Here is a 14,509-nt window from a genome sequence, read left to right on the forward strand (position 1 = left end):
AGAAATTCCTACCTCATCCATGGTCTCGGTCTATCCCAGATAGCCTATAATCTCTGCACCCTCTTCAACCTTCAATTTAGATTTGAACTTCACATCTTAATCATTATCAAGATCACCTCAACAACATTACCTGCCTCCGTCCTTAGCTCAGCCTTCCGCTACAAAAATCTGAAACCCTTAAGCTTTTGTGAATCAAATATTGTTGCATTCTCCTTATTGATTCTCCATTCAACACATTCCAACTTTTCCCAAATATATATTATTTCAAACATATCCTGCCCCGGCCCCAATTCCATCCGACCATCTCCCTGCTCCTGCTGGCCATATGGCCTCCTGATGTATGTTTTAAATTCAAATTCCTTGCTCATAAATCCACCCATGAACTTCCTAAGAGCATTAGGCCAGTCAAAAGGACTGTAGAAGAGGAGTTAATGGAATACATAAGGGCGATTAATTGGATAATTTCACATTTTCCCAAATTATACTCAATTTGCCAGATTTTGTCCTCTGGCTTAACCAATGTATATCCCTTTATAGCCTCTTTTGCCCTCTTTACAACTCACTTCCTCCTGCCTATCCCTATGTTACCAGCAAATTTAGCAACTAAACCTATGGTCACTTAATCCAAAAGTCAATTGTAACAAGAAAAGGCCCCAGCACCGATCCCTGTCTCACATCTCTCATTACATATTGTCAACCAGAAAATGACCCATTAATACCTACTCATTTTTCTTTTCTATTTCTTCTTTTCTTTCTTCCTTCCTCAACCTTTTCTTGATTTTTGTTTCTGAGCTATACCATATTTCCTTTGTGGCACAAGCTGTTGTCTCACAGTGGTAAGGCACAGCAGGATTTCACAGCCCATGACAAATATGGACACGTTGTCTGAGAAGCCTTCAGGCAGCAGAACTGTTTCCTGAGCATCCCAGTAGTCTGTTCTATCATGTCTTGTGTAGTGGTACAGCTGTTGTTGAATGGTTGTGGAGTAATGAACTATCTGTTACACAGGTAGCACTTATCATCTAAACTCCTCTGTCTGGTCTGATGTGGTGGGTCCAATGCTGAGGAAATAGCATACTGGTGCAGAATAAAAACATTATGTTTGTTGCACAGGATTGTGAGCATTCAGTAGCATGATGTGCTGTATGGAGCGCACACCAACCATACATTCAGGGAGTTGTGTCCTTTTGCAGCTGTAGAAACATCTCATGCAAAGTCACAGTTGCACATTTTCTGGGACCCTGCACCACAGGGAAACCAGGTGTATATCTCACTTCCTTAGGCAGAGGGAATTCAATGACATGCCTCATGTGGCATAAGGAAGACTCCTTATGCAGCAAGGGATGAGAAGTTTACAGACATTAGAGTTTTCACCTGTTCCAGCCTGGAAAAACCCAATGCAAAACATCATGGCCATAGTAACCTTTCCAGCCCTAGGGAATGCTATTCTTGCCTTCCGCTGTGGCTGAAAATCTGCATGGCAGAGGAAGCAGATTTCTAGGAGCATCCCTTCCTTCAAACTGAACTGATGCACATACTGTTCCTGGAAGGTATTGGGTGGATAAAGATTCCTTCTCCACCGTCTCCCTCTTCTGAGCTGTCTCTGCTCAAACACCCTCTGGAACTTTAGGCCAAGGTGAGGTGGGGCTGGGGATAATTGTAGCACTGATGACTGGGAGCAAGTTACATGACTGGAAGTCTTAAAGTCACAATCAATCCCTGTGCAGCACTATTTCCTGTCAAATCACCAACTTTAAACAACTCTGGATAGAATTTAATGAGCATCTTACTGGAGAGCAGTTGATGATTCCTTTTAATAACACTGGTTGGGGGCTAGGTACTGTGGGCAAGTTCTTCTTGCTGTTGCAACTATCTTTGGTTGCGTGAGTTTAACAGGAGGCATTAACTGGAGTAGCATAGTTGGAAATAATGGCAGTGATGTTTAATCAGAATTGCTGTCTGCACAATCTACTCTGTTTACATCCATGTGTATTCTTAATAGACCATGCTATAGGTATGTGTGCAGCCGTGGCTGCCATTTTACTCTTGACTGACATAAGAAGAACAACTCAGGCAAAGGCAGGAAAATTGAACAGGGAAATATACCACTGAATTTCTGGTCATTTTCTGACCAAGTAATGATTTTCCAATCTCACTTCTGATGAACTTGCTGCCTCACAAAGGGTGGCCAGAACCAAATAAAGTGGTAATGGTACAGTCACATCAAAAGTCACATTTTCTGCCATTACTGTCATAGATAAACTAGTGCTAGTAAAATTTAATGACAGATTCTCAGCACAGGAGTCACTTACTGGATGAATAATGGTACGCTTGATTTAGCAGAGGCTAGAAATTATTTTCAGTCAATTCAGAATTTTTCATTGTCACCCAAAGCCTTTGTGGCTATAATTGCTTAATTCGGGTTCTGCATCTATTTGCACTTACTAAAAAGAGGAAGATCTCAACAATTTCTAAGGGTATGAGATGCAGTCAAAGTTAAAATACTGATGACTTTGGTAGAAATATACAGAAGATTATGGTAAGGAATGTTGTGACAGTTATCAAAATGTTATTGTTGCAGTGGAATGTAATATGTGCTTCTCACATTGACATTAACCATCATCCTTCTCCAGGTCAAATGGTGTGGATGGAATATTTACAATGCATGTTGTATCTGTGCTCCCCTCTGCTGCGTAGTTTACATGAGCTGGAAGAGAGGTGCATGCACATTTCTGATATCGCCTCTCACGATGTGACCAGGGACCTCATTCTTCTGAATCAGCAGAGACTTGCTGAGATGGAATTATCTAATCAGCTTGAAAGAAAGAAAGAAGAACTAAGAATTCTGTCCAAACATTTAGAGGAAGAAAAGAAGAAAACAGAAGCATTGCTGTATGCAATGCTACCAAAGCATGTGGCGAACCAGCTCAAAGAAGGCAAAAAAGTTGAGGCAGGTGAATGAACTTGAACTAATTTAATAATTAATTGAATATTATATTAACATATTGATTATGGAGGACTGACTCATTGTCAAAGTTGAAGCTCAAAAATGATGATTAGATACTTGAAAAATGATAACTGTTATGGTATGATAACATATTTTCATTCTTTGGAAGGAATAATATCTTTACTTGAGAATTTGCTGCCCAGTATAACCAATGTTCATCCACTGAAGCTTAACTACATTGCAATTTCAGTACTGTTCCTCAGTAATAGCTCTTTCACACTTCCCGACGATGGAAATAAAACACTTCGGTAGTCACTCAATTTTGAAAATTTGATAGATACTGACTTCTGCAAACCCTATGTACATTCTGATGCATGTTTTTGATGTTGTTGCAATGTGGCAAATGTGGGATAATGACACATTCAATAAAACATAGAAATCAGAAATGGTATTTTATAATATGCTTAAGAATGATGGGCAGTTAAAAAATTTTCCTCAATTTAAACATTTTCTTACTTTTCTAATTAAGTACTAGACAGGATCTTCCTTTACAGGGAGCACCTCATTCACAATGCAATCTGTAACCTGTGTGGACATCACAAGTTCAAATCCTGAGATTTGCATGTCTTAATCTGCAGTTTGAAGTAATCTGAAATTGCTGTGTATTTACATTTTGCATTTAGAGGGTGGAACAGAAAACACTGCACAACAATATCAAAAGTGTTATTTAAATGCTATAAACATCAGTGTGGGTGTTTTATATGTTCCTCTGTCCTCAGTAATTTTCTGTTTAAGGAAAGACACACTTGCAGTCCAATGAAGGTTAACTAAATTGGTTCCAGGGTTGAGAGTATTGTCCAATGATTAGAAGTGAAGTAAATTGAACCAATACTCTGTAAAGTTGAAATGAATAAGAGGTGATCTAATCAAAGCAATCAAAATTCCAAAGGGGTTTGACAAGGTAGAGACTGAGCTGTTGCTTGCCCTAGCTGGGGAATTTATAGTATCAGTCACTGTCTCAGGATCACTTAGGGCTGAGATGAGGAAAAACTTCTTCAAAAGGGCTGTAATTCTTTGGAATTCTGTACACTAGAAGGTGTTGATACTCCATGTAGAATATATCTAAAGCTGAGATAGACAGATGTTTTGAACTCTCAGGGAAGTGAGGGACATGGGAAGTAGGTAAGAGCAGGTTTGACAGAACAACATCATCTACTTCTGCTCCTACTCCCATTTCTTTTGTTCTTCATAGTGAAGGACAATAAAGTGAAAGTGCAGAATATTTTCTTCTTGGCTGTGTGGTCAGGTTTGGGAAAGTCACCCCATGAGCAACAATGGGAGGCAACTCTCTAGTACCAAAAATAACAAGACATTATCTCATACATGATGGTCCTTTCTCTTTACATGTGTTCACTGATCTCTGTGTTATACTGGACTTGAAGCATTAATTCTGCTGTTCTCTCTTCGCAGATGCTGCCAGACCTGCTGAGTTTCTCTAGCATTCTCTGCATTTGTTTCAGATTTTTAGCATCCGCAGTATTTTGCTTTTATATATGTGTATTTTCAGTTGTTTTTGATTTTATTTTAATCATCCTGAATTTATATTAACTATTTTCATTTTTTCAAAATGATATCCCAGTTGTGAATTCTCCTCACAGCTGTACATTCTCTTTCACTTTAAATGTTTATTATTTCCCTCAAAGATATTTCTTGTTGCAGTGTTCATGTTACAAAGACAGATGTTTGAATTTCTAAATAGAATTGTTGCTCACTACCTAAAGTCTGCTGATTTTTGAACACCCCTAGAAATGGATAGCTAGTGTCCTGTCCAGAGCAAGCATGAATCTTGGTAAATTATTTAAATTGAGGACCCCTGTTTAATTATCATTAGGTGGAATATGTGATATCTGTCAAAATGTAACATGTATTGTTAGTCCACTAGTGCGAATTAAGAGTTAAATTTGCCCTTATTGAGTGGTGACACCTTTCCAGTTGAACTAAAATAAGGCTTGGCTATGAAAATGATTCAAAACCCTCACTGATAATCATTTTGTTCACTGCTCCTTAGATCTCAACTGATCCTCATAATGTTCTCTGCTTCAACCGTGCCCATGGCAAAATATTCTTTGAGTAAATGACTGTGCTTTAAAAAAACCTGTTCCAAATCATTTTAAATAACCATTATAAAATTTGTAAATTTTCACTTTGCCACCTAAATAGAACAGTTAAACTGACAGGTTTCAATAGATCAATAATATTAACAATGATTCTTGCAAGTTAGTTAAATCATGAGTGAAATTAATTTTTCTGCTATAGGTGAATTTAAGGAGTGTACCATACTGTTCAGTGATGTTGTGACATTTACAAGTATCTGTGCGCAGTGTGAACCAATTCAAATAGTGGTTATGCTCAACACCATGTACTTGAAGTTTGACAGACTAACCACAGTCCATGATGTCTATAAGGTAACAATTTTCTTCATTGAATAGATTTTTAAGAATTTATATAACTACAAGATGAATGCAGTATAGTAAAAAAGGAATGTTTGCCACAAAACAAAAAGTTGAGGCTAATTAACATTAACAAAATAGCAATAATTTAGCTTAACATAATTCCATGTCTCTGAAAATTCAATATTTTACTGATTTACCTTTATTACCAATTGTAAAGGTGGAGACAATAGGAGATGCCTACATGGTGGTTGGAGGAGTCCCTGTGCCAGTTTCTACACATGCTGAGCGAGTAGCAAATTTTAGCTTGGGAATGATCATAGCAGCTAAAGGTGTAACAAATCCTGTGACAGGATCACCTATCCAGGTATAATATTATTTTTAGTATCATATCAAAAATTACAGTTTGTTTATTGATTCATGCAAATTGAATCGTGCAAAGAAATAAATTCCAGAAATGTATTTTGTGTTTTGAATAATTACATTAGTTATGAGAATGCAGTGGCCTCTATTTCTTCTTTATACAGATAAGAGTTGGAGTAACCACCGGCCCAGTTCTGGCTGGAGTAGTTGGTGAAAAGATGCCTCGATATTGCCTTTTTGGAGATACAGTCAACACAGCTTCAAGAATGGAAAGCCACGGTGTACCAAACAAGATCCACCTCAGTCCTAGCGCTTTCCGGTAAACAATTCAGTTTGTTGTTTTGTTAGCAGAACCACAATGTTATGTGTATTGAAAAATTGCAACAGTTTTAAGAGCAGCCAGTTGAAAGACTTATTTTCCCCAGAAAATTTTCACATAGGCTGTTTATTTATTTCTTGCTACGTGATAAATTGAGATTTATACCTCACTTATTTTCAATTTCAGAGCACTTAAGGATAAAAACTTTGAAATACATGAAAGGGGTGAAATTGAAGTTAAAGGGAAAGGGAAGATGTGCACTTACTTCCTCATTAGAAATCTGGTTGCATCAGAAAACGAAATCCTGGGCAGGCCATTAAGGGAGTCTGATTCTGGCCGAGAATCTCTGCTGTCCCTACCTGAATCAAAGGCAGAATATGTCAACCAAAAAGGTAAAACTTTAACACAAAAGCCCACAAATGATGAAATGCAAGCTAAATGTTCTGATGCGTGTGGAGGACTGAAGCAGCAAATCTTCAATTCTCCAAGAAAAATACAGCCTTTTCAAAAGATATGGTGATGATGAAAGAAGTCAGTTCTGGATTTAATTTTGAATTTATTTTCATAATCACAAATTTATAAGTGTAAATCCAGGTCAAAATGATTTTTGGTGTTGCAAACAAGGAGTTCAGATTAAGTTTAGTCTTCAGGCAAAATAAAGTCTGAGGGCTATTCGGAGCAGGATTGCAATTTAGTACCCATTTAATTTGACTTCATAGCATACTTTACAGCTAAGAACAGAATACAGCTGTTGCACTGCAAAGAAACCATATTTGAGTATAGCAATTTATCTGCAGTGCTGGCAGAGGGCGTAAGAAGCTGGTTCTGAAACTTGCTTTGTTGAAGGATCTCACTTATATACTACAATACTATGTAATATTCATATTATGAAAGTACTGCATATAAGGAAGGTTTTAAAAATGTTTATGGGAAAACAATGTGAATGCTTACTTACATGTAGTATTGAGTTGTGCGTATCTATTTTTCACTGTGTGATGTCCATCCGTCATCTGATGTTTGACAGTGACAATTGTAAATCATTCAATATAAAAGCCAACATCACTTATCTTTTGGAGAAGAGTGAATGGAATTAAAGTATGTAGTCATCCAAATGACTCCTCAGACGCATTTCCAGGGGCATCCAGATCTTTTTAATAAGTCAGGACAGTTTGTGACTTGGAGTGCAACTTGCAGGTGGTGTTCCTATAAGTCCGTTGCCCTTGATCTGATAGGTGATACGGGCAACAGACTTGGAAGCTGCTGTATATTGAAGACATTATTTAAGATGGTGAATGGAGTGTTGATCAAGTATTCTGCTTTGTCCTGGATAGTGTGTAGCTTCCAAAGTATTTTAGAAGCTTTCATCATCCAGATAAGTGAAGAGTATTCCATCACGCTCTTGACTTGTACCTAATAGGTGTTGGATGGGCTTTGGGAAGTCAGAAGATGAGTTACTATTGATAGAATTCCTAACCTTACAGCTACTATTGTAGCCACAATATTTATGTGACTGGTCCAGTTAATTTTCTTATCAATGATTGTATGTTATGTTACACACTCAGCTACACTCATGGTACCATCACTGCATCATAGAATGTGACCTGAGAGTGTAAATATCTCATACTCCATTTACCTCAGTTCATGTAAAGCATGACATTCTCGTGGAAGAATGCTTCTCTGTTACGACACTTTGGTTTAATATTAGCCCAACAGCATACAAACCTGAGGAATATAATGTCTGTAAATAATATTAGTTCTAATGGCTTCCTGCACGATTCCTCAATACAGCAATATTCACTCTCAGTTTTTTATATTCTGGGACATAACATGCAAACAGAAAACAAGCAACAAACAGAAAGTGGTGGAGAAACTCAACACGTCTGAAATCATAAGTGAAGAGTGAAGTAGATTTAATGTTTCAAGTATGGTATGACTCTTCTTCAGAAATGTTAATTCCGCTTTTGTGTTGCTTAAAATTTCCAGCATCTATAGCATTTTGTTTCTATATAAGCATCGCCACATCTGGGAAAACACCCTATTGGAGACAAGCTCACACCATGGTAGCAGCAGTGACCACCTGCTAAAGATTCTACTACCTTAGTGGTAGATATTTGTAAAATTAATTAAAGTCCAAGCAGACAGTTTCTGTGAGTACAGACAGTTCTACTGATTTGCAGATAGGACAATAACCACCAAGAAAACAAAATTAATTTCTTTTTAATTAGAATGTAAGTTCTTTGAAGACAAAATCAATATGTAAGATTGCCTTAATGTAAAGAAAGGAAAATATAAAAAGGCTGCAGTGCCATTTTGAGCTGAAACACAAAGCCAATGCAGTGTAGTACAGAATCTAGAAGCTAGAATACTCTTTTCTTGACAGTCAGAATATTAGTAAATTTCTCAGAGCCACAACAACTATGTTCTGAGGGAAGGAATAGTTTTTAACGCACACAGACACGAGTCAGGGACACACAAATTACGGTGGTAGAGAGCAGTGTTTTTAGGGTGGAATTATGGATAACAGAAGCCTAATTTCAGATTGGATATTTTGTGACATTCTTATTGAATTTATCACTGTTCAAACAACATATGCAGTTCTATCTTACAGACCAAATAATAGATGAGTTCAAGAAACAGCTCCAAAATTCTTGCTTGCCATTGGACAGTAGGAGCATCCAGAATTAAACTTTTGTTCTTTTCAAAAATGATCAGAAAGAGCCAGAAAAGATTCAAAAGGAGGTTCTTGAAGGCCAGCTCAAGGTAAGAATTAACTTCAGGATTAATAGACTCCAACTCATACCATGCAGACATCAACCCAAGAGTCTAATGACCATTTTATTAGAAGATGCTGCAACAAAAAGCATGAGTGTGACTTTTTTGAAGAGGAATTATTAGAGAGGCTCATTGAGTTAGCCATTGCCTCTATACTAATTAAAGCCTTTAGAAAGGATCTTTTGGAAAAGAGAAGAGACTGTACCATTGGTGCATCACTTGAGGATTGACACAAGTATGAAGCCACCATGACAGGTCAATAACAATTACATCTTTAGGTGCAGCCAATACTATCGTTATGGTCATCAAAGCATAGCAAACCAACAAAATTTGTAACAGAAGCGGTTTGTTGTACCTATTTAAAAGCTGCCCAGCTTTTCCTGATATCTGTAAAGCATGTGTCCCCAAGGAAAATTGGCTGTGCATGGGCAGGAAACCTGGATTCAAAGGCTAAGCTAGACCCCAGAACAAAACACAAGTGACCAACAAAACAGTGGAACACTGCAACAGTTGCAACAGGGAAAGAAGGCACAAACACAAATGCATCATTGAGGTTCAAAGTCAACTAAGCAAATGGCAAATTTGAGAAGACGACCAAGCTTTCCATATTATTAATCTCAAACATCACGTCAATAATACAAGGTGATCAGAAGCTTTTACAACCATCAATATCATGTGTCCAGAAAGGCAGGATAACATACACTAAAGATTAATAATATTAACACAAGAGCTAGTGACAGAATAGTATCACTATGCACCCTAAAAGACATGTATCTCAGTAAGTGGTGCTTCAAGATATAGCCCATGGGAGACCGTTTACAATGTATATAAGATAACAATTCTGTGCATTGGCTAAATCACAATACAGTGCCAATATGCAAACTCATCTTGGCTTCTTGAAATTGTCTAATTCATAGACACCTATGTTCCAGCAGTGGCAGGACTACAGCTTGCACGGATCATGGAATGGTCGCATTTCATGCAATTCCAACTACACCTCCTGTTTCAGGACAGACCTCAGTCAAATCAGTCAATTATCTGAAATACCCATGCCCAGATGGTTTTGATGCAATCAACCGTTTTGAGTATGACGTAGTAGTGCATCTTAAAGCTGATGAAACCTCATTAATCGATCAACCAAGGAGGTGCTGCATATACATTCAGGAGACCCTTCAAGCAAGATTATCTTGATAAGGTAGAATGAAGTGGTATAACTGAGTAGATCAATTACCACACAGATTGTTGTAGCTCCATCAGGTGCATTTGAAAGGAAATTGGCACTATCAAAGTAAACCTAAATCAAAAGATCTCAACCTCTCACAGAAGTGGTGCCCACACAAAATATCGACACTGGAAGAACTAAATCCAAAGTTTTCCAGAGGAAGATACCTTTTCCAAGCTAGATGTGAAGCATTTATACTGATTTCTCCATATAGCCGAAGAACTCCAAGGGCTCTTCATATTGAGGACACAATTTGGATCATACTATTTCTGACAGTTACCATCAAGCTACGAGTAAGCCAAGAGATATTCCAGCAGCACACGGCTAGGTTTATTGAAAATTTACTTGGCTAGGTTTGCACAGCTGACATTCTATTAGAAGCATGCACCTCTGTTGCAATATAATAGGTTGATATTAGTCCAGAAATCTTTGTCCCCGAGGAATATAATATTTGTACATAATGTGTTGGATGTTCATAGTGGGCAATTTGGTGATTATGCTCAACCAGCCTCTACTTGAAAATCTCAGAAAACCATGTCCAATGTTTGGTGTGATAATGCTACTGGACAACATTAACTTAATAACCCTGACTTTGCTGAGAATTGCACTGGGAATGAATTTAAGATCATCAGTTGGGCTAGCAGTGTGAGGGATTTGCATGTGCTAGAAGTAAATATATCAACACAAAAGAGCCTGTTCTATGTAGATGAGAGAATTTTTTCATACATTGCAACTTCTTCATCATGAAAAGGATCAGGGAGCTTGCCAATTCTTGCTGTATTCTGCCTGGCTGGTCCGAGTCTTTCTATACGTAACTAAAGCTCCTGTTAGAATTAAGTTAAAGTTCCTGCCGCTTCTCTGCACCAACGATGGTCCAACCAAGCAGCACTGCCTTCTCATGTTATATAAATTATAAATTATTTTCCCTTTCCAAGTTTGAGTTGTTGCATGCCAATCCTGGTGAATGCAAGACAAGAACCTTTGACCTTTGTGTTTCTTTTAACATGGTTTTTGTTGATAAGACACACCTCAACAAATTCCTACATTGCCAGGTAAGTGTCAAAGCAGTACTATAGTACAAAAAATATCCAGACATGCTGATTGTCAAAATCAGAACAGAACATGCTGGGAAATGTTCAGGAGATCTGGCAAAATCTGTCAAGGAAGAAACGGAATTAATATTTCAGGTTGATGACCTGTAAAAAGAAACCAGAAAATTGCATTGTAATAGGCTTTAAGCAAATAAAAAATAGTGAGAGTGGGAAGAATAACAAAACAGAAGGTATGTCATAAATTGGTAAAAAGAGATTAAATGTCAAAATGGTTGGTGGTGCTCAGCCAAAGGGGGCGGTAAAAGCAGTAAAGAAACAAAAGATGTGTCTAGAAGAGATATGAACATTAGAAAGCTAAACAGCTAAAGTCAGCTCGCAAAGACAACAGAATAAAAGCAAATTCTGTAAAAGAACTGAAAACAAAATGAGGACAGCGATTACAGTCTGAAATAGCTGAACACAGTGAGTCCAGAAGGCTGTAAAATGACTAACTGAAAAATGAGGTTCTGTGAGCTTCATTGGAATACTGCAGGAAGCCAAGGGCAAGAGAAGTTAGCATGAGAACAAGATGGAAAATTAAAATGACAGTGACTGAAATTTCAGAGTTGTGCTTGCAGGTTGAATAGCAGTGTTCCACAATGCAGGCATCCAGCCTAAATTTGGTCTCTCCAGCGTAGAACAGACTGCATTGTGAGCAGTGAATACAGTAGAATAAATTAAAAGAAGTACAGATAAATCACTGCCTAACTTGGAAGAAGTGTTTGGGGTCCTGGATGGTGAGAAAAGAAGGGGTGAAAAGGCAGATGCTGGATCTCCTGGGTTTGTATGGAAAGATAGTGTGGGAAGAGGAATTGTGGAGAGTTTGTGGTCCAGGAGGTAGAAAGAAGAAATGGCAGCGAGCTGGCCTTAAGTTTCTGCTGTGTAGATGTTGGTACACCAGACAACAACAGCCCCATCCTTATCAGCACATTTGATGACAATGTTAGGATTGTACCTAAGAGAACACCAGAGTGTTGCAAATTCAGTGTGTGATAGATTAGGGGGACTGGGGAGACCAGCAAATTCATGATAGTTGATGTCATTACCAAACCTTGTCATTGAAAAGGTAAGAGGGTAAGAGATCATAGGAAGTGGTCCAGAGACGAGTAAGTTTGTCTGGAAGGTCTGATGTGTGGAGGAATGGGGGAGACACCTGGCCAAAGAGGTGGGCATGGGGGTGAAGATGATAGTAAAACAGCTCAGTGTCATGTCATGATGAAAATTTGTTAAAGTTTAAGAGGATGAAGCTGAGGCCTCTGCTAAAGGTAGAACATTCAGATTAGAGAGAGGAAGGTCAGAATACATGGCAAGGGGTAATGTTAAAAACACCCGTGAGTTATTCAACTTCTCCTGTTTTCCACTCTATTACACCTTCATTTTTGTTCTTCATTTCCAGTCTTCATTCTTTCATTTGTTTAACTTTTCCCATTCTGATGAAAACCTGAAATATTAATTATATGTCCCAGCAAACCTGCTGAGAATTTCCAGCATTGTCTGTCTATATTTCAGATTTTCAGTATTCATGTTATTTTGCTTTTGTAATGGTGATGGATGATTTTGGTAAATTGGCCAAAAATTAAGATTCTGTGAGTTCAACTGTGTTAGGCCATTGTTTGACTGGTCAATGGACCAGTTCTTCCAAATTTTGGTGCAGGATTCCAGCAGGTACATTTTATCAAGAAATGCCTGAAAACATTGGGTACTGCAAAGGCTGTAGTTTCCGACAACATCCCACAATAATTAAACAGATTTGTGCTCCAGAATTAATTGCACCCCTAGCAAAACTGTACGGGATCTCTATGGCAATGTAGATCATTTCCTAAATATGTCCTGTCCATAAAATGTAGGAGAAATCTGATCTGACCAATACTGTTCAATCATTCTAGTCTGGATCAACAACCAAGAAATGGAAGTGGTCTTTGACAACATAATCAAATGATAGTTGGACAGCAATAATTGACTCTCCAATACTCAGTTTGGATTCTGCTAGGGCCACTCATCGTGAGACCTCAAAACAACCTTGGTCAAAACATGGACAAAAGAGCTGAATGCAATAGAGGAAGTGAGAGACATCAAAGCTAACAGCAAAGCAGCATTTGACTGCATGGAATGAAGGAGAATTGGCAAAAGTGAAGTAATGAGCATTAGGGTAAAATCTCCAGTGACTGGAGTCTTGCCTAGTAGAAAGCGAGATGGCTGTGAATGTTGAATGCCAGTCAGCTCAGTTCCAGGAAGTCACTTCGGACGTTCCTCAGGATATTGTCCTCCAATGTTCCCTCTAAGCTGTGTAGTTGTGCAGGCAAACCCTGCACATGTTGATTATCATGATGCAGCATGATTTCTGCTTGCAAAAGTTACTGTGCTGCACCAACCTCACAGGTCTGCACAGGAGGGAGAAAAATTAGAGGGATCATTTTTGTACTTGGTCCAACAATCTTCAGTTGCTTCATGAATGACCGTCCTTCCATTGTAAGGTTGGAAGGTGAGATATTTGCTGATGATTGCACTATGATCAGCATCAATAGCAACCTTTGAGTTGTTGAAGCAGTCCCTGTCCATATGTAGTAGCACCTGGACAATATTTACGCTTGGGCTAATCAGTGGCATGTAACTTTAATACCACACAAGTGCCAGGCACTGACCATCTGTGACAGGAGAGAATCGACCCATGCCTCTTTGACATTCAATGACATTACTATCAATGAGCAACCTACTATTTTGGGCATTAAACATTAACTGGACCAGCCATATAAATACTATGGCCAAAACACCAGGACAGAGGGTGGATGTTCTGTGATGAATCTACACACTGTTCCCCAAAGCCATTTACAAGGCAGAAATGAGGATGTGAGGAAACATTTTTCACTCAAGGCATTTGACAATATGCAGGACAGAATAACCAGTTAACAAGTTCAACATTCACTTCTTCCAACCATACACAGTCAGAGCAGTGTGTACCATCTACAAGGTGCACTGCAGCAACTCACCAAGACTTTTTCAACAGCTCTTTTCAAATTTCTGACCTCTATCACCTAGAAGGACAAGGGTAGCAGATACATGTGAATGTCTGTTCAAAATGAGAGCTAACCACTAATTTCTTGTGGAAGAACTGAAAAACAAGTTAGTGTAGAGGATTTTGTCAAATTGCCTGGACTGAGTGTGCCTTGTCATTTTTAATACCTGGAGTGATGGTTTTCTGGCTTTATTGTAATTAGAAGGTTTTTAAAATTATCATTTGATATGTCTAAGCAGCTTGCTGGACCATTTCAAAGGGTAGTTAAGGTTCAGATGCATTCTTTGTGTTTGGAATCACTTACAAGGCTGGACTGGGGTAAGGAGGCACAT

General features: G+C 38.3%; 1 protein-coding gene across 1 annotated transcript in view; it reads left to right on the forward strand.

Annotated features, from left to right (window-relative positions):
• LOC109917017 (guanylate cyclase soluble subunit beta-2-like) overlaps nt 1-7,340 on the forward strand; it is a 47,537-nt gene extending 40,197 nt beyond the window's left edge. The window contains exons 10-14 of the mRNA XM_048604116.1: nt 2,634-2,954; nt 5,264-5,412; nt 5,618-5,764; nt 5,925-6,079; nt 6,266-7,340. Of these exons, the coding sequence (XP_048460073.1) occupies nt 2,634-2,954; nt 5,264-5,412; nt 5,618-5,764; nt 5,925-6,079; nt 6,266-6,599 (1,106 nt within the window). The 3' untranslated portion in view covers nt 6,600-7,340. The remainder of the gene's footprint in view (nt 1-2,633; nt 2,955-5,263; nt 5,413-5,617; nt 5,765-5,924; nt 6,080-6,265) is intronic.
• Nucleotides 7,341-14,509: the final 7,169 nt, after the last annotated feature.

This window comes from Rhincodon typus, chromosome 13, assembly GCF_021869965.1.
Source record: "Rhincodon typus isolate 14 chromosome 13, sRhiTyp1.1, whole genome shotgun sequence".
NCBI classification, from domain to species: domain Eukaryota; kingdom Metazoa; phylum Chordata; class Chondrichthyes; order Orectolobiformes; family Rhincodontidae; genus Rhincodon; species Rhincodon typus.